Consider the following 23,589-nt stretch of genomic DNA (forward strand, 5'->3'; position numbering starts at 1 on the left):
TGTGTTTCAGTACTTGTGTGTTTTAGTATATGAACCAATAGAAAACAGTACACTTCTGTACATAACTGCAAAATGTGCTGAGATTCTTTGGGAGAAAACAACTGTGGAAATGAAAGAACTTACTTCCAGAGATACTATTTTTGAACCTCATAACCTGTCGAGGAACAATCAAGATATGCAAGAATCTGGTATGTAAACCTTCTTAAAATATGAAAAAGATAATATTTTTTAGATTTTAAAAACATCTTGAACAATCTAGACAAAGTTTAAAATGGAAATTGTTGTTACAATTTTGTCCATCACAAACTGACAATACTCCATTCAAGAACATTTGATCAAAGCTTTTTATTTTCCAGGTTTCTAAGTTCTGAGAAACATGATCCCCACATGCCCCATCTCACAGAGCTTTCTGAAGTCTACACTAGAAAGAAATGCCTGAAGAACCCATTTAGTTGTAACCGCTACGTTCATCATCTGCTCTAACAGCATATAAATTTCACGGGTTTGAGGTAAGAACAATATGGGGAAAGTGGAAGTAAACTCTGAATAGGAGGCAAGCCAAACAAACAGAGCAAACATTACCTGTTTTGTGATGCTGCTGCGACATTTTCCTTGTCTCTGTGAAAGGAGGGGATACAATATGAATAAAGTAAATGCAATTGCCAGTGGTGGTCAAAAAACCCACCAAACCAAAAAACCAGGAAGAAAGAAGATGGGTTGAGGAGAAATGTTTGGTTGCAAAAAGCATCCTAGAGTGGTTGCTCATATAGTTGTGAGAAACCTCTTCAGCTCTCCAAGTGAAATCCAACAAATATGCAAGTTTACTGTATGCTTCTCAGTTGCAAACAACTTTATTTCAATATTAAAGTAAGATGAAGGAAATTAACAGTTATGAATCAGACACTGTATGTATGTATGTAATTTCAGGCATAGTTTTGACTTTAGCAAGTTTCCTCGTAAAAGAAAATTTCAAGAATATTCCAATGGAACGTGTTCTGATGCCAACTCCAAGTGGTAAAAATAATCAGACTGGGCAGTCCTCAAGGATCCAATATTTTGAAGTGATAAGCAGCTAAATGTTTAACAAAGATTCATACAAGATAGATTTTATGTGTCTGGTAGCACTTAAACATTATCTGTCCTCGTAAGTACTAGTTTTCTCAATCTAAGTCAAATTAGGAACAAGTGCAATCATTCCTTCATTGAGGTGAGGAGTAAGTCAGCCTCAATTTCAGTGGTAGAGAATTAGGCTGTTATTCTCTAAACACACATACACGCTTACAAAAATAACTATCAGTTTAAGTGTAAGCAACTGTGTATCTGTGAGAAGCTGACATAGGTATTTTCATGAAGAATAGAATCCTTTAGCCTTAGACTCCTAAGTCTGAAATCCAATTACGTTAAGTAATTGAGATAGTCTCAATACTTAGCAATTTAGTGGGTGGTTGCATCCTTTCCTATTTAAGGGATTGTCCTGGAATTTCAACAAGTTTAAAGTTGAAATATGCAAAATGAGAACATGTTTCTTAACTGGAATCTAAAATTACAAACCAGAAAGCAAACGTCCTCATTTACCCAACTGAACCTTCTTTCTGAGAAGTCCTTTGAAAAAAAGGAATAGACGTATTTGTTTATGTGGATTTGTTGAGTTTCAGTCATTGTCTTACACCATGTTTAGAAGGCTATTCTGTAACATTTTCCACATTATTAGTAGTATTTCATGTATTTCTATCTGTTCTATCTCTGTGTTTATGTATGTACATCACGTATATACATACAGTCACATGTCCTTTCCTTAGTTTACCTCCAATAAAGTTATAAAAACCAGTCCAGTTTACATCAGCAAAGTTTGGGCATAGGTGATCTCTACCAATTTTTAAAACCTCTAACTAAAATGTAACCCCTAAAATAGATGAATTGAAGCCTCATTTTCAAACCCAGAAGTAGATCTGAAATGGCCCTCAGATGTGGCTGCATGACTAAGATGTTATGGTGGTCAGAATGGAAGAACCTGTCATGAAAGCAAATACCCTCGTAAGATCCATGGGCTCACCACTCTAAAGCAATGAGAAACCAAACACTATCTTTATGGTAACCAAGCCGTGAGTTGACTGGAACATCAAGTATAGGAAAGCCAGGATGAAGCAACGTGGAGGAGGATGGATTAGAAACTGTGTGTGTGGCAGGCAAAGCGTTAGTATACCAAGAGCCATAATCATGCGAGAACGTTAAAAACTACAGTCACAGCCTGGAAAGCATAAAGCACTGTTTATTTCCAGTGTTACTAGATATCCTATGAGAAATTAGTCAAGACCAAAAGGCAGGCAGTTGGGGTCAGGCAGGATAGCGTTAGGCCTCTGTTGTTACTGTCAATCTGATCCAAACTTTTCTGCTCCACTAGCTGCGGCTACACTGAAGAACGCAGAAAAAGGTCACTTGACTTTGAGGTCAGAATTTCACAAAAGCTTGTTCCTTGAGCGTACAAGTATAGGATAACAGTAATGATGGCAGGGGAGTTGTGCAGGTTAAGGGGGGAGAGAGAAGTATAGTAAACATACTTCCACAGAATAAAGCAAAGGAAAAGGTAGAGAGTAAAGGGAAAGACAAGTTCAAAGGCACACAGTACTTCACGGTTTTCTTCCAGGAATTATTTCTCTCCCCAGTCAACAGCAGTAATTCCCATTTGACTAACAGTGAGAAAGGCTCAAGATCAGATGTGTCTCCTCTTGGCAATACTTGCATTTTGAGGAACAGACTATTGGATTTCCAGCCTTTACAATCAAACATGTTTTGCTATCTAAATGCAGAATTAATTTTACTTTTGAGTCAAATACATCCCTGGGGCAGGCTCAGTGAAGTCGATACCTTCACAACATGAAAGAATTTGGCTCACAACATGAGCAGTTTGTATCTCTGTGGCTACACAGGTGGCTCAAATAACCGACAGTAGTGGGTAGTAGTTTTGAGCTGTCTGGGAGAGATTTAATATTAATGGAGTTTTTTTGTCTGCAGCACTTTTAGTCACCAGCTGAAATAGCTTTTGATAGAAGGGCCTTAGTCGATGACTGTTCTGAGAGAACAGTGCAACTCCCACAGATTTTATTAAATGTTGGACATATTTCTCAAACAAGATTTATGCAATATACTGTCTTCCCAATTACACTGTATATTGTACAATGAAAACTGTGAAATGTTTCCTTATCATAAATATATGCTACATGATATGGTCACAAAGACAGAGTGAATGAAATGGTAGAAATAGTCTTTCCCTCCCACACACTAGCAAGAATTATAGTAGTTTGAGTAACAAAATGTAAAATTAATTTGCAAGCCAAGCTTGTGTGCACTACTGGATTCTAAACAGAGCCTGAAGAAACTTCAGTTTCCAATAAATGAGTCTGTTGAATCTGAACTGTATGTACTGGACACTGGAATACTTTCCCACTCAGTTTCATTTTTAGAAACCGAATGTAAAAGATTCCCAAACAAACTTGTACATGTAACAGGTAACCTCAGATATGGAGCTTGTGCACCTTTCATCTACCTTCTCCTTAGAGGATAAGGGATCTGGACTCTCTCTCCTGAACAGTTCCTCTCTGTTGCATTAAAATGATGCAGAGACAGAATCATTTAATCTGTAATGAAGATCTGCTGACATAAGAAACATTAGGCATCCTGAGAGACCACATGCTCTTTTAACTCAGTCTTTCAGTACTGAAGCAGTAAGTGAATACTATAATTAATTTTTTCTCCATATTCTCATGGAGCAAAACTATTTTTCTTGTTTTACAAACGAAGAACAAAAACTTAACAGAATTGCTTATGGTCAAAAAGAAGGTCCACGGCAGGGCAAAGAACTGAAATAAGCTCTCCTGAATCCCAGCGCAGTATTTAAAAGCTCACCCTCTTTAGTAAGAAATTGTGGATTTTTTTAACAAATTTTACTATTCAGTTTATCAGTGTTTTCCTGTATTGATCATACAATAGTCCTCTATAGAACATGACAAATATATACTGGCCTTTTTTCGAAGAGAAAATAGTTGCTAGAACTTACAGATTATTAGGGTCTCTATCTATTGAAATAAATACCACTATTCTAGTACTATATTATGGATTTGCAGGACTTGTTCTTATTAGACTTTTAAAAGCTTTTATCCTAAAGTACTTATTCGTACATAAACATTTTTGCCTAAAACTTTTAAGAAGTGTAAGTAAAAAAAATTTTTACAAAAGTTCTTATAGGGTGTCTGGGAGTAAAGCTGTGTGAAAGCTATTTCATAATTGCCTTCCAAACATTTTTGTCTCAAAGGCATGAGATACCAACACTGCTGGAAACTGGACACTGAGCTAGATTAACTGCTGCTCTGATCCAGTGAGGCTATTTCTACCTTTCCGTGTTTGCAGCTGAGAATTTTTCCATGGTCAGATGAATATAAAACTGTTGAGAGCATTTGTCTTCCGCCTCCCTGCCCCACACCCCCCTTCCCCCTAGCTACATTTTTGTTGCCTTAACAAAGACACCATAAGACACACAGAGAAATCATAGGCAGTTAACTGAAGAGGACAGAAGACAACTATCATGCTGGTTTAGTTAAAACTTTTAGCTTGGGATCAGAAAAGAGGGGTAGAAGAGCTAGTCTCTCTTTTTCAGCCACTGTAGTTAAGAATGTGAGCAGCCCACGCCAACACGATTGCAACATATCCTCCTAGTATGTCTGCTTTCCAAAACAGGGAAGTATGTTCCTCCCAGAAGGTATCCTGGTTTGTGCAGACAGTGCCACAGAATAGAAAAAGCATTATCATATATTCAGGGGAAGAAAAAACACCAGCAACTCATTCTCAACAAGTAATATGGAACTCAATCAAAGCAGCTCACTAAAATCAAAGCAAATACCTCCTACAGATGCATTTTAGTGGCATCTACTGGTTGCTGTTATATTTAACAGTCAATTAATAAATGCAGCTGGAAATACAGCATCATCAGTGTTGCTGAAAGTAAAGAGAACTCTCTTCCAAGGTTTACATAGTGATATTTGGCATGCAAGTATATGTACTCCAATTTATCTTATTGGTAAACACATCACTTTAATAAATGACCGCAAAATTCTCAGTACGTGGAACGCTTTGAGCTGGGATATATTTCAGATAATTATTCTCTATCTTGGCCTTAAGAGTGCAATTGGATTTATCTGAATGGTTCCCTCCAGCGTTTTATAGCCCCACTGGCAGAGTGCAGATAACCTGCCACCAGGCACTTGAACACAGGATCAGGACTTTCAGTTTATATATGTGACCGTTACAAACAAAACCAATGCACAACAAGTTCAGGTATTGGACACCAGGAGATTATTCCCCTTTTACTGAAGTGTTCTTTCTCATCATGACTTCACTGTTCTCCAGGGAAGCTGAGAGAAGAACAAGAACCCATAGATCTCAATTTTAGCTGGTAGTTGTTTTAGAGCTATTTCGTAGTTTGTGCAGACCAATGATAAGAAAATTCATACTTTCTCTACATGGTATTATCTCAAGTTTGAAGCTGCATTTGAAATGTACTAATGTGTCTTTTCTGTTCAGTTCCTGAACCAAATGAGCAAGTGGCATGAATTAGAGCAGTTGTCATTCTTTCAGAATGTGGATTACATTTTGTTTCATAAACTCCCTTACGGATTTTCTTGCCTTCTCCCTCTCTCATTTGTAATTGTATATCATTCAGGGTCAACTACAACAAATGCTTACATGGAAATGAACTGTTAGGAAGTTATTAGTATTTAGGGTAATTTTGCTGACATTAATGCAATTTAGAAGCAGAATAAAAGGAAGCAGTGCCAGTGCTATGCTATCGGCCAGTTCTCCAGCTCACCCTAAACAAAGCTCTGTGAGCCAGTCTGATGATCCACAGACCACAACTGAGTACCTCTGGCGTGTTGGAAAGCCTGCTACATGCAAGAACTGCTTTTTTGTTGTTGGACTGAAGGCAATGAAAGGAAGTGGTCAGAGAGAAAGGTAGCATTGTGCGCTGCTATCTTGGTTAGCCATCTACGTCAGTAGAAGGATGCATATGAGAATCTTAAAGGTTGCACAGTAGGAAAGAAAGCAATGTTAATTTCTGCCCATGCAAAAGTTTAGTGGAGAGGAACATGCAAAAGACTGAGATGGTAAAGACGAGATGTTAAAAATAGGTTGGTACACACTCCACGCTCCCCAAAACTGATCCTTGAGCTTCAACAAGCTCTGTTAGCTTATGCATTACTTTCTCTATGATCTGTTCTGATAAAAGCTTCAATGGTATTTGCTGATTTAATCCAGAGGCCCCACTCCTTCAATTTTATGTGAGTACATTCAAGTGCATACACCATCCCTTACAGTCACAATCTTTGATCAAGTGGTTCTACAGAGAACTGGCTTGCGAACAAATGATTTATGATCTCTCAATTAATTTTCCCCATAGAACTTCCAGGGCTATTTGGGGGAAGAAACACATTATATTTGATCGATTTTCCCTTCTTATTTCACTCAGAATTCCATAGAGACTATTGAGTTAGTTCACTATTCCTAAGGTATTTTTCACTCTTTAGTTCCTAAAAGGTAAGTGGAGATCAAATAGAATATATTAAACTGATATGCTTATTATTCTTTATTGCAGTTATGTTCCTTAAATGAGAAAGCTACCTATAGAAGTCTGCTTTATTTCATGGGCTGTTGTAGAAAAATAAGGTGTATATTTCAAAATGATTTTGGTAATCTGATTAGCGTATAGATAGGAAGTTTTTGACAATTGGGCAGGTCAGCAATGCTAATCATTGGAACTTCTGGCAAACAAAGGAAGGGGATCAAGATTCCTTAGCTTGTCTTGGTGGCATCAGACAGCTTTGATAAGCAGCAGTAGAACAAAGAATGTATTGTGCTTGAGAGCAAATTTTAGTCAATCTATTTTGTGCATATTGCAGACCATACCAAAATTCTAGCTTTTTAACTTTGCAAACTGAAATCTGTGCAAGTATCCATGTATTTTCTGGTATGTGTAATGATAGTTGCAGTCACTGAAACTCAAGGTAGACACTGCTAAAGAAGCCACAAAATCAGTTTAGTCCCCGTGGGAACCTGAATGCACAAGTGAAAGACTGGTGTCACCTCTTCTGCCCTGAAGAAGACTTCAACAGCTCTGTGATACGCAAGAGTTGGGACTTTTCAAAAGTGATAAAGTAGTCCCTAAAAGAAGTGTTCCTTGCTGCTGAATATATACTCCACACAGTTGTGCATAATGAGAGAGAAACCACAATGAAGAGAAAGCGACCTCTGAATTTATTACATAGGAAAAACATACTCTCCTTCCCATGCGGGCAGACGTGAAAAGAGGGAGGCGAGGGAAGGAGCCACAGAACCTTTCTCCTTTTTTAATTTTGTCATGCATGGAAGGAAGAGAGGTCAAGTTCTCATGCCTGCTGTTCTGAAGTCACACTTCTAGCCATGTCCCATCAGCATGCACCGCATGCAGTCAGTATCCCTGCTGCAAACTAAGCACCATAGGAGGTGAGGAGGAGACCATTTGAGTAGAAGGCAAGGCAGCACTATTCAGGAAACAGGTTAGTTCAGAACAAACGGTCTTATATCACAGCAGAAAATGAGCATTTCCCTGTGTCATAACCAGACAAGCAGATTTACCTGGAAGGCGTTTTGGTTTTGATTTCCTACTGGCATCAGCTTTGCTGTATCTTCATTAAATGCTTATACCACTATACTTTACTGGCAATGTTGGGAAGGGCAGGGGGTTAATACCACTATCCACATCCTGCATTTTACTTTATTTTTGGCATGGAGGCTATTTGCCAGACAGTATTGTCACCAACCATTGTCTTCTGCTCAGCAGAACAGTCATGGTTCAAAATATATTCAGCGTGGGACAGTTACACCTGCCTATCATCAGCACTATTTGAAAGAATTACATGACTCACTGAGTCTTCAATCAGGAACCTATGTTAAGCCCCTCTGTCTTTAACTGAGACAAATTTTCCCAGGCAAAACAGCAAACTTCTGCAAATGGCCAAGAAACACTGCAAGATGGGGTTGGTCAATCAGAACCGACATACAGTGAGATAAGCCTGGACATATTAAAAATAGGGCATAACCAGGCCGGACTTGAGCTTTTGCCACAACAAAGCTAGTGGTTTCTTAAAGCTGTTAATGATTTCTTATCCGGCCTAAGTCTGTTAGTCTCGAGCAATGAGATATAGTGTAATGACAAATCCAGTCCAGTTTCTCCACCTTACAGAAAAGGTCTGCCTGCCGCTCAGGACAGAAAAACAAGGCCTGCTAATAGTTATTCAAAGAAAGTTCTGCAACATTCATTTTCTGGGCTTGAAGATCACCATGACAGCATAAAGGCAGATTTTTGAGGAGTAAGAGTTAAGGAATTACTAATTTACATACAAAGAAGAAACTCGATAGAAAAATTTGACTGACGGTTTAACTAACAAAGTCCATCACTTGGGAGATTTTTTGAAAGGGACAGGACTAAGCATTGGGAATAAGCTGTAGTAAACAATCTAGCCTTAGGGATTAACAACAGCACCTTTACAAAAGGTCTTTGTGATTGCAAAAGTTCCGGAAGTTATCAACTATTGAAGATTTTTTTCTTTTTTTTTTTCCTGTAATTACAGAAATAATTGAAATTCTACAAGCTTGGAGAGTATTTAAATTCCATTTTGTATCCTCCAGGAAAAAAGGATTACAACTATTTCTCTATTTGGTTACATGGTTTATATGCACTGAATTTTTATCATTAACTAAATCCACTGAAGCAGAGCTAAGAAGAAGGGGTTCCTTAATTACATCTACATTAATTTCATATCTGATCAAACTATGCTTTTCTGATTATTAAAAAATACCTTTAAAAATACCTTTAAGTGTAAACATTGAGACATAATCTAGACATTTTCTTTTCCATTATAGTACATGCACTAGGACTATTTGAAACAAACAGTATCTGTGTTATGTTCATAAAACATTAAGGAAACACAATTCCTATTTAAGTGAAAACATTGTATTATTACTTCTTCAGAAACCCATTTAATTTAGTTGAAAATTAGAACGGGAAGATTTTTTACTTAGGTACATTTGATGTTTATGAGAAAAAGTTAATTGCCTATTGATATTTTAAATTCTATCAAAATTTCCCATAGGTAAACAAAATCACCCGCTCTGAACCAAAGTTTGATCTTAGCAACATTCAGGAAAAGTTAAAATGTTGCTCTTATTTCATGCGGTTACGTTGATTTTCCACAGGCACTAATTAGAAGGTGCGATCAGAATCTGTTTGTGTTCCCATAAGGAAAATATAAATGAATGTTGTGTATATTAAATGGCATGTTTACTGCATCGCTATGGTACTTATCTAAGAAAAGTGAAATGCATTTTAAAAGGCACTAGCGCTCATGTACTCTTAAATTATACTCAAAAATTACTACTTTTTTAAAAGTATGATAGCTAGGTTATTTTTCCTTTAAACACTCCAGTATGTGGTTGGTTCATGTAAAACAATGGCAGCTTTTTTCTATAACACAGAAGAAGAATGGGAGTTTGAATGAACTTTGTTCTTATATGGATTGCTGATACAAAGCCGAGATGTTTGGAAGCAGCAAAAAGTGTAAGAGTTTCAAGCTATTCTCATGCGCTAATCTCTGATCAGAATTACTGCTACCAGATAGAGGTACCTAATTTGCAGTTTATAGAAGTTAATGAGAAAAAAAAATACTGAGGGCCGTAAGCAGGGCTGCCATGGAGTCAACCTTCCATTGCAGAGACCAGTGTTTTATCAGCAGAAATTTTTGCTTCAGTCAGTACTACGGACTCCTAATGCAGGTTGTTGAGGGCTAATGTCAACTGTTTCTATGGAAACCCCAAACAGTTCCATTTAGTTGCGTTTTTTGTTTCATTTAATGATCAGACCATAAACTGGAAAGGGAAGGAACATTGCTCTTGTACTTCAAACGGAAAACAGAAATACTTGGCAGCTACAAAGGTTTGCTACATCTCGACTGACAGCTTAAAAGCAAAGCATAGTTCTAATGTCGAAACAAAATTATCCCATTCTAAGCACCAGCAATGTCTCAGTGCCTGTGCCATGGGCACAATTACTAATTATTGCCAGAGAATGCATATTATTCAAATGGAAGTGCTAAATGGTATTATTAATAGGTTGTCATCTAGCATCTATTAATTATGCTTGCTATCATTCACACCTAATACAATAGTTGTTAATTTCTGTTGTTCTTTCAGCTGCTTTGTCAGGTTTATTCTAGTTCAGATAACTTCAAGGTCAGCAATAATTATAGGTAATAGGGGAAAGCTTTTTGACCAAATTTTCTGTTGTGGAAAGAGAAGTTCTACTTCTTTCAGTCAGTTGAAGCAGTTACTGTTTTGAAACAGAATAAAGTACTCTGTAAAACAGGCACATAATTATTTTAGTTTTAAAGTCTTTTATTTCAGATAAAGCATGCTGCTATATACAGAAAAAAATGTGGGTCGAAGCAAGAGCAATACAGAATGGGCAACATATTCCTTAAAACTTACAAGATACTTTTAAAAACTTCAGTGCACCAGTAGTACTATATATTCTTCTCACTCCTAAATCTCCTACAGCAAAATGTAATTTCCTCACAGATCCTGAGCAACCACAGCTATCTCTAGCTTTCATATAATGATAAATTCAGGTTTCCAACAGAAAACTTACAGCACTGTTTTCAGCAAATGACTGCTACCAGTATAACATACTGAAGAAATACAACTTCACATTGCTAATACCTTATTTCAAGCGGCATCATTCGACTATGCAAACTAAGTATGTTGTACATTTAGCAAAGTCTAGTCCAGGCTCAGGCAGTTTTCCTTTTCATCTTTCTTTCTCCTACTTAATTAACTTTACAGCAGTAAAACTCAGTAAAAGTATCATTTCTCTTCCTTCTAAGGAAATACTGTCAATAACTTCCCTCTCATTTTCTCCTAGAATTAAAGTCAAGAAAGCAGAATAATGCTGTTTTCCCATATACTGCAGTTACATTTGATATAGTAAAGGACAAAAGCTAATCTACTTGATAATGAAGAACAAGAACCGGGTTGTATCATCATTTTTACTTTTGGTGAGAGTGAATGGATAAAAGGCTAACAACAGAGATATACAGAAGACAGGCACTTGGAGAAAGGCCCTAGAACTAAGCCTTTCCTGTGCGTGACACACTTAGGCTCTAGCTCAGGACAGCAGTTAGTTTTTTACTGTACTTCTCTGTCTTATGTATTTGCCTGCTAAATGTGGGCTTTTAACTTTTAACATTAAGGATTTGCGCTGATAGGCCGTGATGCCAGTTGCGCAATTTGGCAAAGCGTGGGCTGTTACGTTCCGTTTCAAACCTTTCCCTGTGGCATGAAGAAAGAGAAAGAGAGAGAGAGAAAGACAGAGACAGAGAGAGAGACACACAGAGAGAAGAAAGAAAGGAGGGAGAAAGAAAGGGGTTAGGGACCATGGCTACTACTCCCCTGCCTTATAACTAGGGCAATAGCAATTTATTTGGATTTCTTCCTCAGCTTTTAAATCAGTGCAAAGAAGGCTTGGTGATCCCTTTGGACAAATGTCTGAAAGGTTTTGCAGTTGTTCATTTCTGAGAAGTAACTTGATGTAACTTCATATTCTTTGACTTGTGCTTGGTATTACAGGGCTGCTTTTGCTAGAAATGCAGTTTCATCCCATTGTTTTCCTGCCAGCAGATTCTCTTGGCTTTTCCCTCCCTCACCCCCAGCTGAGCAGTCAGTGAAAGTTAGCTCCATACAAGAGCAAAGTTAATGCAAATATTTTCCATTCAGTAATACCTAGGTCAGCCTGTGTATATATCCTGCTGTCCTTCTTGTAAAAACAATCAGCCACAGTTTCAGCAGTGCTTCTCTATAGCTTTTCTCCGCATAAGTGAGTGTAACTGTTGACATTTGCATAAATATTTCTGGTCATTTGTGTCAAAAAGCAGTATGTCATGGGATTTTCAAAGCACAGTCCCACAAAGTATCGGCCATCTCCTGCCAACGCCCCTAGGTACCTCTGACAGCAGAATGGGGCACTTGAGCAAGTTGTAAGCAATGTTTAGTGCCTCTCAGCATGTAATCTTTTCAAGATGTTCTACAGTTTAAACTCAGGTTTTGTAAATAAAGAGGGGAAGGAGGAGCATGTGGGATGAGAACAGAGTCAAGAAGAAGTATATCAAACAGAATGGAAAATAAAATGTTATTTGCAAAATGTATTTTGATTCATTGCAGACAAGGTCATTTCCCCCTCGTTTACACCCAAAATGCAAGGCAACTGTGTTAATGCAGCGGAACTTGAGAGTGAAACCAGCCAAACAGAAATGAACAAACTGGGCTGGTTTTACTCCTCAGGCTGAAGAAAGCACAAAACAATTAACAGAGTAAATGCCAACAAATTTGCTGATATTTCTAAGTCTTCTGTTTCTAATAACACAGTGTCATGCAAGTAACACTCCTAAAGGAGTCTTGACTTACCAAACTGTCTTTCATGCTTTTAAGTAATTAAAAGATATAAAGTATTCCTAGCTGAAATGCTGAAACTTTATGATGGCATTTTTTCAAGTTACATTGGAGCATACTAGCTCATACAGTAGACCCATACAGTGGGTCTTACATGAAATTTAAGAATTCCCTTATTGCTTTGAAGAGATACCCATCCGTTCAAGGAAAAGGTATTCAGAAACCTCTGGCTTGAAATGGATACGACCTTTCTGGAAAATATTCTGTAACAATCATCACAACAGCAACGGAAAGTTTTCACAGCAAGTTGTAAGATTATGTGTGCCTTCAAAATAGCAGTAGCACGAGCAAAGGACAGTCATGCAATGCACTCATTAACTGAACGGAATATTCTGCCACCTGAAAATTCCCCAGCTTCATGGGTTCTGTTCAGTGCATACATCATGAAGTTAGAAGCAGCAATCTAGAAGTGACTATTTTTATGTGAAACAGTGCTGCCAAAAATAAGGTACGTGTGTTTATTTTTTTTATTATTATTTTTCTCCCCCAAGCATTTGGAAGAAACCTGATCACCATTTCATGCAGTCCTTGCTGACTACACTGAAGAGCTGACACAGAGACAAGAGAAAGCACCAGAGAGAGATTGCTCACAGCATGCCCCAAGACCAAAGTTCCCCACACTGTGAAATCTCTAGCAATGTAAGTTTTGGAACATGAAGGATTTTTCCACAATGCCAGGACAGCATGGGATTAATGCAACACTGAATCTGGCAAGACTCAGGTTCCACAGTTCCATGGAAACCTTTTGCTTTCAGGAGCCTTTTCTTTTCAGGAAGCCTTCCAGTTGATCCCAAACTGTGGGCGTGGAGAAAGCTGTGGTTGTACAGGCTGTCTGGGGTAGATACTCAAGAGGAGTTGCTACTCCATTACTGGGCTGGAAGAATGGAGTTAAAATATGGATCCTGTGCATTTTACAAAATCAAAAGTAGCAGGGGCCTTGCCAAAAGATTAAACAGACGGAGTCCGGTAGGCCTAAAAGAGTAGTATATGATGGAGGCATGCATAACCAGGGCTGTTGCTACCAGATCTGCCGTGGTGTACATGCAATGTCCGAGGTAGGTACCAAGCCACCGAGATGGAGCAAGCATAACCAGTTAAGTAGGAAGGAGACTCCATTCCTTGCACCAGAGCTCGTGCCAATCGCACTGTACCCATATAACTACCTAGCATATATTTCCTTCTGCCTCTACTAGCAATGAACGCCCTTAAACCTCTTTAGGTAATACAACTGGGCCTAAGTATACTCGTAACCGTAACTGTCCTTGTGCAGAAAAAAAAGGGTAAAACGGTGATACCTCAAAACTGCAGAAAATGCACAAAGCACCATGGATATAGTCATATACTGTAAGTTACACTGAATAGAACATGCAATTTACACATGCTGCTGTGTTACTAAATAATTATTTTCAACATATCTGATACCATGTTAAGTTTCCAATATCTAAAATCCAAAGCCACAGATTACAGCTGGAAAGATTAGTTCTTTAAAACAACATATTACTCTTAGATGTATGTGGGGGACTGTTAAGTTCAGCACAATGCTTTAAATCCCATCATAATAAGGATTTGGATGTGTGCCTATTACATCCAAACAGATAATGCACAATACATTTAATAAGAATTAGGCTTGCACATTTGAAGGAAGAAATAAATCCCTGCGGGATGTAATGTCAGGCCTGATGTTCAGGCACCTAGCCATGAACTTCAGTGAACTGCAAGGGAAGGTTTATAGCGAACATAAACTGAAAGTATACTTGTATTTTCACAGGGAAAATGACACACATCTTTCTCACTGATTCAACATTTGTGACTTGCACCGTGATGAAAAAGCTCAGAACCTTTATAGAAGCCACATGGCAGTAAAAAAAGAAAAGAAAAAGAAAAAGATAAAGAAAAAGAAAAAGAAAAAAAGAAAAAGAAAAGTTGACTGAATATCAAACACATCACAAACCCAGCCAGCGGCTTAGAGTAGCTAACATGATATAGGGATTTGAAGTATGCAAACAGAAAATCAGGCTTGCATGCAGGATGCGCTGCTTCAGCTGCAGGTTTTACAGCTCAGCATAAGAATCTCTACTAAATCTATTTCCTGGCTATGCAGGACAACAGAAGATGATAATAAATCTTTAATTCCTTATTACATCTCTGAACATAGCCACTTATTCAGTGGTTTTGGTAGATCACATGAAACAAATACATCTACCCACTAGCAAAAGCAGTCCTGTGCTTCCATATTCTACAACTTTGGGTTGTATTTATTCCAAACAAAACATAACCAAATGATTACGGATATGGATGGAAACAACTCCTTTACTGCATCATTTCAGGCGAGTCAAATGTCAATCATAGGGTCATCCAAATAAATTGCTCACAAATTTCAGTGCTATCACAACATGATATATTTTCATCCAGTTACACAACTGAGTAGTTACACGGGGCTTGGTCTTAGGAACTCATTGCATTCACACACTCAGTGAAGTACACGAGAGTTGCATGTGCAGAGTGCTTTCAGATTTGAACACACACTTCAGGAATTTTGCACTGTCTTTCCTAAAAACATGCTCATTTGTTATCCTTTTCATTCAAATGCCTCTCACTGATAGCATTTTAATTTTAGTGATTTAAAAGTAAATGCATTAGAATATTTTAAGACAAAAATATAACAATGTATGTTCATGTTAATGCTGTTTTAAAACATTATTTGGTTATCAGTAAGGAGAAAGCCAGATTTTTCACAGGGAGTTGCCTACCTTGACCTCCTCAGGGCTTCTTCATCTGGATCTTGCACTGCAGACAAAAAAACCCGTTTCAGTTAAAAAAGAAATAAAGAAAGAAATTGGCTTTATGATGAAATTATAAGTTCTTCAGAAATGTATCAAAAGCCTATCTAAAGGTGAATTCACGCTGACTTTGCAACAGTAGGTTTTGTAAGAACAGCATGAAGAGGAGCAGTTCCCTAAGGTTAGAAAGAAGGATGCTAGTAGGAAAGTAGCTATTACAAGTACTTTCTTGTTCATTTTTTAGCAATGTTTCACAGCTGTGATTCTGCAGAGAGGGCCTGCTGTTTCATAGGAAAGCATAAGAGGCAGCAGCAGATTCATATGAGAAGGAAATACTAAGTATTTCCCCCTGATGTGGGTAGGTCCCTGAACTTCCCTCTCTCTAGATCAGAAACAAGCTCTGAAGTTAGCACCAGGTGGTCAGAAAAACATTTTCATAGGCAATGAGCAACAAAGTTCAAGCTCCCATGACATTCCTGGCAGATCTAGGTTTAGATAACGGAGCTCACAGAACCATAGGTTCAATACAGGTCATGATCTGTGTTTTTTTTTTAACCTCTGGAAGTCACTTCCACAAAAGACTGTTACAAGAGACGTAAGTTGTTTATCTTTTTTTCTAATGAATGGACAGCTTTGTACGTCTAGGCTGCTGGAAAATTAAAGATTACACTGTAAGATTTCATTTGTAAGGAAGAAGAACTATGGGCCCCAAGTGCTCTTTTACTGAATAGTCTGTTATACTTTTCTGGTGAGACCCCTGGCAGATCAAAGAATTTCCTTCATAAAGCACAAGGTGAGAGTGAACACTTTGATTTTCTAGTTCCCTCAGGTTACATCCAGGGTTCTCCAACCTTAGCCCTCGCCGACCGTGACTGCAAGCTGGACATGAGTCTTCCTCAAGTATCAGTTGCTAATACTGGGGTAAAAAAATAAAGGCATGAATCTAAAACCAGGATGAGAGGGATGCTTTGTTATTTGACTTACTGTACTCCGTTCCAGTCATCTGGGCAAGGATGCGGAAAGACTTAGACTGCAGATTGGCAGAACGGCGGCTCCAGTCTTCAGTTTCATCTTCAGGCTTGTTCTGAGTTTTAAGCACAGCCTGATACACCGGAGAGGCACTGTCTACGTGAGTGTCTTTAATAGGAAGGGTACTGCAATTCAGAAAGTGAAACGCTGTGAAACAGCACATGGTAACTTTCATCCCAACCTCTCTGGTCTTAGTTTCTCATCCAGAATAACAGCAGTCCAGAACACAACTTTGAAAATACCACTTTTTTAAAAAAATACACAGGTCAATTTTATGTGAATTAAGAATGTTATGGTCCATTCTATCTATGAAATGGTCTGTTATCATTCAAATCTACATATTCAAAACAGTGTGAAAATGCTTGGAAATGTCTCTTCACGATTTCTCAGCCAATGCAGCCACAAGCTTATGGTGATTAGAATAATGCTTGGTGATAAAGGAGAGTATGCCAGGAAAAAACCATGTATTTCTCTGAGCATTCTTGTCTTTTTTCTTACAAAAACAGCTTCATGTTGATACTGCTTTATGTTCTATCTTGCTACAGTTTTGGGCCACTATTTTAAGGTTGCAATTAGAAATAAAAACCATGTTTCATTATAAAAATGATGTGATAGGCTTTTGTAGCTTTTTGTAGAGATGATTATTCTTTGCCAAACTCTGAATCAAACTTTCAGCTGCTGTAACTCTGGATTCATTGTCTACTAAACACGTGAAGCATTAGAAGTCTTGTACTCGCATACGTATATTGTAGCTGAAATCTTTAACAGCAGAATATATCTCAAAGTCTTATGACATCTCTAATCACCTTGCAAAGTGATATATCCTGGAAAAAAACTTCCAATTTTGCACACCTGAAGTCAAATCTATGAAGCTCTGTAGCACAAGTGAGGTAACCTCTCTCTGATTCTCCGATTTACGATCCAAGCTAGAAACAGACTTAGTAACTTGATAGTTCTCCTGCCCCTGTGAAAATAACTTCTGCATAGCATACAGTTAAAATTAAATATTAACAGAGCTGCAGAAATATACACTGAGGGGATGATGTGTGCTTGGAGCAACTTGGCTCCATGACTTCTCTAAATACAAGCTCTATTTTTGAAGCAAGTGATTTATTATAACAGCTTTAACATGCTATTCCATATAGAGCTTTGCAAGCAGCATGCTCAGCTTAATGAAAATTGAGAAATGGCTCTGTTAAAAGTTAAGGGCCATCAGGTCCAACTAAGTCCTTTCTATAAAGTTCCAGAAGCAGTCACCTGGTGTAAAAGTTGCTTCCCTGGTTTAGGCTCAAAGTTAGTGTTTTCCAAGATACCATTGTGCAGAGAAAATCTGCAGAGAAGGTGGGTTTGTGATTTGAGAGCCTGAGAGGAATCGTGAAAAAGTGAAGCAGCACGTCTGATACCCTACATGCAGCAGTAACATACGGTGTAATAAAAAAATATTACCCATATATCAGTATTTTCCAACTGACACACTCATCTTCTCCAGCACTCTGTAATACACTGTTTTAACGGCTTTGCATCTAACAATAGCATAGAATGTGTTCTTCAAGTAAGACTGGAAGGTGCTCAGAAACATGATGTGTGCTAATTATATATGCTATGGACCCCAAAATGCCCCACCTCTTTAGGTTGGTCTTTTTTTTTAATTAGAGGAGTATTTATATTCCTTGTAACTCCCAGTATATGCAGACTTCTCACTTTCTTGAGGACCCAGCAGGGTACAAAACCCAGTTATTTTTCTTTCATATGTTTCAGAATAATCACCTACGTGATGGAGCATAGCTTAGAAAAAACCTCGACTCTTCAGTTTAAATCCTGCCACAAAACATAAAAGTTATGTTAAAAAGTCTCTCAGCACAGAAGATACCTGTAGGAGGCAGCAGCATTTTCCAGCTCCGTTTTTTAGCTTGTGTTCCCTGGATAACTGTCTCTACAATATCTAAACACTAACAGGTATGAAAGGTGTAATGTGGACTTGTTTATTTTGGGAAGGGTGTGCCATCAGCGGCTTCCACTCGTATTGCGCTGATGTGCACCAGTGAACAAATAGTGCCCATATTCTTCCACAGACGGAAGACGGGAGAAAGAAGTCTTCCTCTTCTGGCCCTTCATACACAGCTGGCGGGCTTGCTGAGGCAGGGAAGCACTGCAGCGAGTTCTGCTTTCTGCTGACTTCATGCAGAAATAGTCTTCATAAGGAGAAGGGATACTCCGTAACACCCAGTCTCACCGTTCTGCTGCCACCCCTCGCTCCTGGCTACGCTGAAAAGCCCTGGCACTCTGAAGGGTCCAGTTAAAGTTCCCCGAGGTGACCCAGGTTTCAAGTCCCCTTGGTACTGGCTAAGCACCCAGCACCTTGCCCTGCACTACCGCCGCAGGTGGCTGCCGGATTTTGGCCAACTGTTTCATTTATATCCCCAGATTTACTTTTTAATTCTGCCAAAGCTTAAAAAACTGCTGTACGCGATAGCAAATTTCACAGCTGCAGACTGCTGTAGAGTGGATAATAAACCACTGGATAGGTAGTACTGCTGAGTTCAACCACGGACTGCTCTAGCAACAGCGGTGTGCAGGTCAGGGACAGTTCAAATTGCTTTGGTTTAATCCTCAAGCTGACATGCTTTGTTCTTACACTATGACAAATCTACAAAAATGCAGTATAAAAGTCTTAGGTATAGATATGCCATTAGCTCAAAGGTAGTTAAAAAACACTAGAGGCTGGACCACAAATTTCACAGTAGCAATGTGTGGCATTAATATGACATATTAATATCCTTATTGTAGATGATTAAGGCAGGAAATGGAGCTTGGAGAATTAACCTTCCCTAGCAGAGTGAAACACGCTCATGTAAATTGAACAAAATTAATGCAACATACTGGAATATTTCCAGCTCTGTCTTTAATGCAACAGGGCTTTTTCTTTTTAAAAAAACGTAATTATATTGTGGATGAGTAACTAGGACATATAAGCCACTCAGTATGGAAGTGTAAAATAGAGCGTATTGCTGATTATGAGCATTTCATAAACCTAAATGTGACAGTTGATTCTTACAGACAGCCTGAAGATGCACATAACCATGTTAATGGTTGTGTTATACCTCTTCTTAATTTAATTTTTTTCCATCTGGGTGTGTATGTGTAGAAATATCATGCATCTTTAAGCATATTACTTTAAACTAATGTTACTGTAAAAAAATTTCTTCCCGAATGGGTTAGACCTTTTGAGGGTTTTTCATATTATAGCCTAAGGTATTCTAGTAGGATTCAGTAAAAGACTGTCCTCCTTTTTCACATCATCATACAAGTCACACATTATTAAGATTAAATTAAGCTTTAAAGACAGTCAGACCTCTTTGAATAAGTAGCAATGTGATTTTTTTTTCTTGGAGTTCATTATAAACTACGGTTTACCATGTGAATCACTGCCTGGAGTCATTATTCAGATTTAATTTAAATAGGTAATAAGTAAAACTTAGGAACACTACAGTGTTCTACCCCTGATGTAGACATACAATGAAAAATTGTGACTTTGGGTATTAGACTGATTCCAACTACTATAAAAAAAAAAAAAAAAAAAGCTCTAAGAGGTAAAAAAACCCTCAACCCAGCAAAGAAACAGTTCATGTAGGCTGGTAAATTATCCAGCCAAGTTGACTTATTGTAGAGGATACACGAGGCTAAGTTCGTGCGATCACATTATTGATTCTGCAACTAAAGCTGTTAGATCTTAATCCTGATAAAGTTGTTGGATTTATGTCTACTGACATGACTTGTAAATTTGGCTAGAACTGCATAATGGAATGTAGAAGAGGTTTGATAGAAATGTGCTTGAAATGTACTAACCACATGGTTTTGCTGCAACCGACTCTTGGTTCTTGCTATAGCAAAATCAATTAAAACAAAGAAACATTGAGTGAGAAAAGATATAAAGTCAGGACATTCAATTTCTTCTGCTTTTAATTCCAGCATGAGGTCTGAATAACTGCAGTATATATAAATAAAAAATGTATATGCTTTTCTTTGTGCTTTCCATGGTGATCCAGTACATGTGGGTTATTTTCTAAGTGACATGAGCCCGATTCTGATCTCACTGACTTAAGTTGAAACATCACTGATTTCAAATGGTCAGACTATGAAAGGAATTCTTATCTTAAGCCTGTCTATTCATCACCGATAAAAGAAGCAGCAAGCAGTGTTTCCACCTATTGTCTGCCAAAAAGAACCGAAGCCCTTTAGATCTACAGTCTGAGTATGCTTACCATTTTACACACACCTTGTGGCTGCGGGGCTTCTCTCTAACATAAAATGAAAAGCCCAAAGAAGAGTAATTAAGTGCCGAGACCAAATTATGGGTAGAGAATTGAGACAACATGAATCAGTAGACAAATTGGTTTGCTTTTATATGACAAACTTCTCATACAAATACTTCTGTATTAAGCATAATCTTATCTCAGACTTGATCTGCCATGCAAACTAAAGAACATCCTTGGTTTCTACTGCAAATTAAAGTTCAGAATATCACAGAGGTCAAAGCAACACCTTAAGGAAATGAGTTACAGGTTTAATCAAATGAATATCAGTCAATGGGTACGCCATTGTCCTATCTGCACAAACCTTGCCTTTATATCGAGATTAAAAATGCTGTGTTAATTGTAATAGAACAATCTACTGAGAAAACTGCTTAGTCACTAAGTGTTACGAGTTTAAAAAGAAGTTGTTACTAAACAGGCTGTAGCTCACAGCGCAGTAGACGTAGAGAGTCCCTGTACCTGACTGCACGTAGAAATAGAAACACTAGACTCTTCTGGGGCCAGGTGAATGTTAGGCTTGGGACCCACGTTCCAGAACGAAGGAAAAGCTTAAGCAGTAGTTTGTATAGTGAATCTTGCAGAAAAACTTTCATTGCAACATTACAGGGGAGAACACAGCCATGAAGTTTTTCTGCAAAGAACAGTGTTCCACTAGAACTGTCTGATGCAAAAGGATTAATGGGCATTATCATCTCATTTCAAAAACACCCATGAGACAGGTGGACTCCATGTTTAAAATGAGAAAGTTAGAACAAAGCTTTTGCTCGTGGTGTTTAACACAACTCTTGCTGCTACTGGTGCAATGGCTCAACAGTCCATGAAAATCAATTTTTAATTTCTTATTTTTTACCTATGTATCCATTCATTCAGCTCTTTCCAGGTTGTATTTGTATACTAATATAACTCATTACCACCTTACGATTTATGATTCAAGCCTCTCTCATTTTTCAGATTGCTTACTTCACAATTTTACATGTTAAGGCAGATTCCTAAACCCCCTGGAAAGCGTGCTGATCTTCCAGTTCTAGCTGCTCTCTTTGGACTTCTCTCACCCTATCTGGAATTTTCTGGAAAGGGCATTTTCCTCTTCCCACAACACTGTGTGTTTAAATCTCTTCCACAGATGGGAAAAGATGACATTTTCCAGCCCAGCCACCCTGTGATTGGAACTGCATTTGAGAAATTCTTATAATGTGCAGTTTATAAAATGAAAAGGATCCACATGCTCAGCAGTGAAACTTTATCATCATCTGATCATTTAAATAGGTAACATTTTTAAACATTACTATTTCCATTGTATAATGTTACAGCATTTAGTAGAAAATGCAATATATCATAAAATATCTTGTATAATCCATGCCTATGAAAGATGTGAACCATTATAAAGAACACAGAGATGGAATGAACTTCTTTCATTGTACTTTGCTAATTGGAAATATGAGTCTACTTACACCTGTGAAGATAGACTAAGTCACGGCCAAAACCAGCTAAAGGTATTGTTTGGGATCCATTACTAGGGAGAGTTGCGATGAACAACAGAATAATACTGGTGCAAAAAATTAGTGGGGAAAAAAGAAAATAATTAAAAAAAAAAAAAAGAAATGGCCAGTAAAAAGGAGCACAAGCAAATACATAAACCATCTATATTTTGAATAAGCCTGCAGCTAACATTTTGAAAGGAAACTATATTAAGGTGTGTCACTATTCCTATTATTTTGGTGTCACAAGAAAAGAAGGTAAGTTCTATTTTGGGTAGAAAGATACCCAATAAGGGAGAAACCTGGCTACATTCATTGCACAGGTAATTCAGTTAAGTCATAACAATTGTGGATAAGTTTATCAGGTAAAAGTACCAGAAATGTTCATTGGAAAAGCAGAATTATTAAAGATCAATGGATTTTGCCATAGTCCAAAGGATATGTACAGGACACATGTTCGGTATGTAAACGAGGGATAGGGGTAAATATATTGCACACTACAAGCTGAAGAATAAATCAGTAGCCAGCACTAAATAAATATTTTGCATTCTTTGTGTTATCAATAAAAATTCTACCTTCCCTTTCCTGTTCTTTCTGACTTATGCCTATAATACAGTGGTTATTACAAAGCATGGTCACCATAAAAAAAAAAAAAAAAAAAAAAGCAAAAAAAAAAAAAAGCCATCCAATGTCATATACAGAGCACCAAGTACATTTTTGTGGGGTTTATCAGTTCTAGGAAGAATACCAAAAAAGAAATGCTGCATTTTTAACTACTCATTCTTTTAACTTCGAAAAGATGAAGTGCCTTCAAACACTGCCTAGGATTGATTTGTTTTTTTCCACGTGGAAGATACTCCAGAAAAGAGCCCAGGAAGACCTGCCGTGTCATGCATGTAGCGACTGTTAGATGTATCATGCAGAGAAAGAGCATTCCACACAAGGAAATAACCTTACCTAGCAAATTCTCCACCCTGGGCTTGTGCCTGGCCTGCAATTGCATCCATGATAGCATCTTGGGAATACATGCTGATCGGGGTGTTATACTGGGCGTGAATTATAGTAGCCTTGCCGCCTAGGCCTTTCACCTCAATGGGTTTGTGTGTAGACAGGGCAGAGTCCTTCAAGGCATTGGGGTTGAAACGCTCCGTGAACTCCGTGCTGGGTTATGCAAGAGTGAGGTTCGACAGGGAAGGGGGAGGAAGAAAGGAGAAAGGCGTGACAGTTAAGAGAAAGAGCACCAACAGAGGAGCGTGCATGTCTGTTCATGGCATCTCACCACAAAAGACTCTCATCGGAGGGTAAGCGACAACATAGGTAACAAGTAACAGAAGCTGGCTGCACTAGTGGATGACACTTTTGGATGTATAACAAGAAAAAAAGGTGAAACAGTTGTCGTTGTAT

General features: G+C 38.0%; 1 protein-coding gene and 2 long non-coding RNA genes across 7 annotated transcripts in view; 2 read left to right on the forward strand and 1 right to left on the reverse strand.

The window, feature by feature from the left end:
• LOC308069843 overlaps positions 1–14,507 on the forward strand; it is a 57,983-nt gene extending 43,476 nt beyond the window's left edge. For all 3 annotated transcript variants that reach the window (XR_013930530.1, XR_013930531.1, XR_013930532.1), the window contains 2 exons: positions 357–509; positions 13,077–14,507. This is a non-coding gene — a long non-coding RNA (uncharacterized lncRNA). The remainder of the gene's footprint in view (positions 1–356; positions 510–13,076) is intronic.
• LDB3 (LIM domain binding 3) overlaps positions 548–23,589 on the reverse strand; it is a 94,856-nt gene continuing 71,814 nt past the window's right edge. For 2 of the 3 annotated variants that reach the window (XM_080402847.1, XM_080402850.1), the window contains exons 6-9: positions 23,143–23,346; positions 16,350–16,519; positions 15,336–15,372; positions 10,456–11,409 (exon numbers count right to left, since the gene is read on the reverse strand). In XM_080402847.1, the coding sequence (XP_080258973.1) occupies positions 11,313–11,409; positions 15,336–15,372; positions 16,350–16,519; positions 23,143–23,346 (508 nt within the window). In that variant the 3' untranslated portion in view covers positions 10,456–11,312. Of the gene's footprint in view, positions 619–10,455; positions 11,410–15,335; positions 15,373–16,349; positions 16,520–23,142; positions 23,347–23,589 lie in introns of those variants that run through there. The other variant, XM_080402848.1, reaches the window with a different exon arrangement.
• LOC308069844 lies at positions 16,526–22,814 on the forward strand. The gene is made up of 2 exons (XR_013930533.1): positions 16,526–18,350; positions 21,831–22,814. It is a non-coding gene; the product is annotated as an uncharacterized lncRNA (long non-coding RNA).

The sequence above is a fragment of the Falco punctatus genome, assembly GCF_963210335.1.
Source record: "Falco punctatus genome assembly, chromosome: 9".
NCBI lineage: Eukaryota > Metazoa > Chordata > Aves > Falconiformes > Falconidae > Falco > Falco punctatus.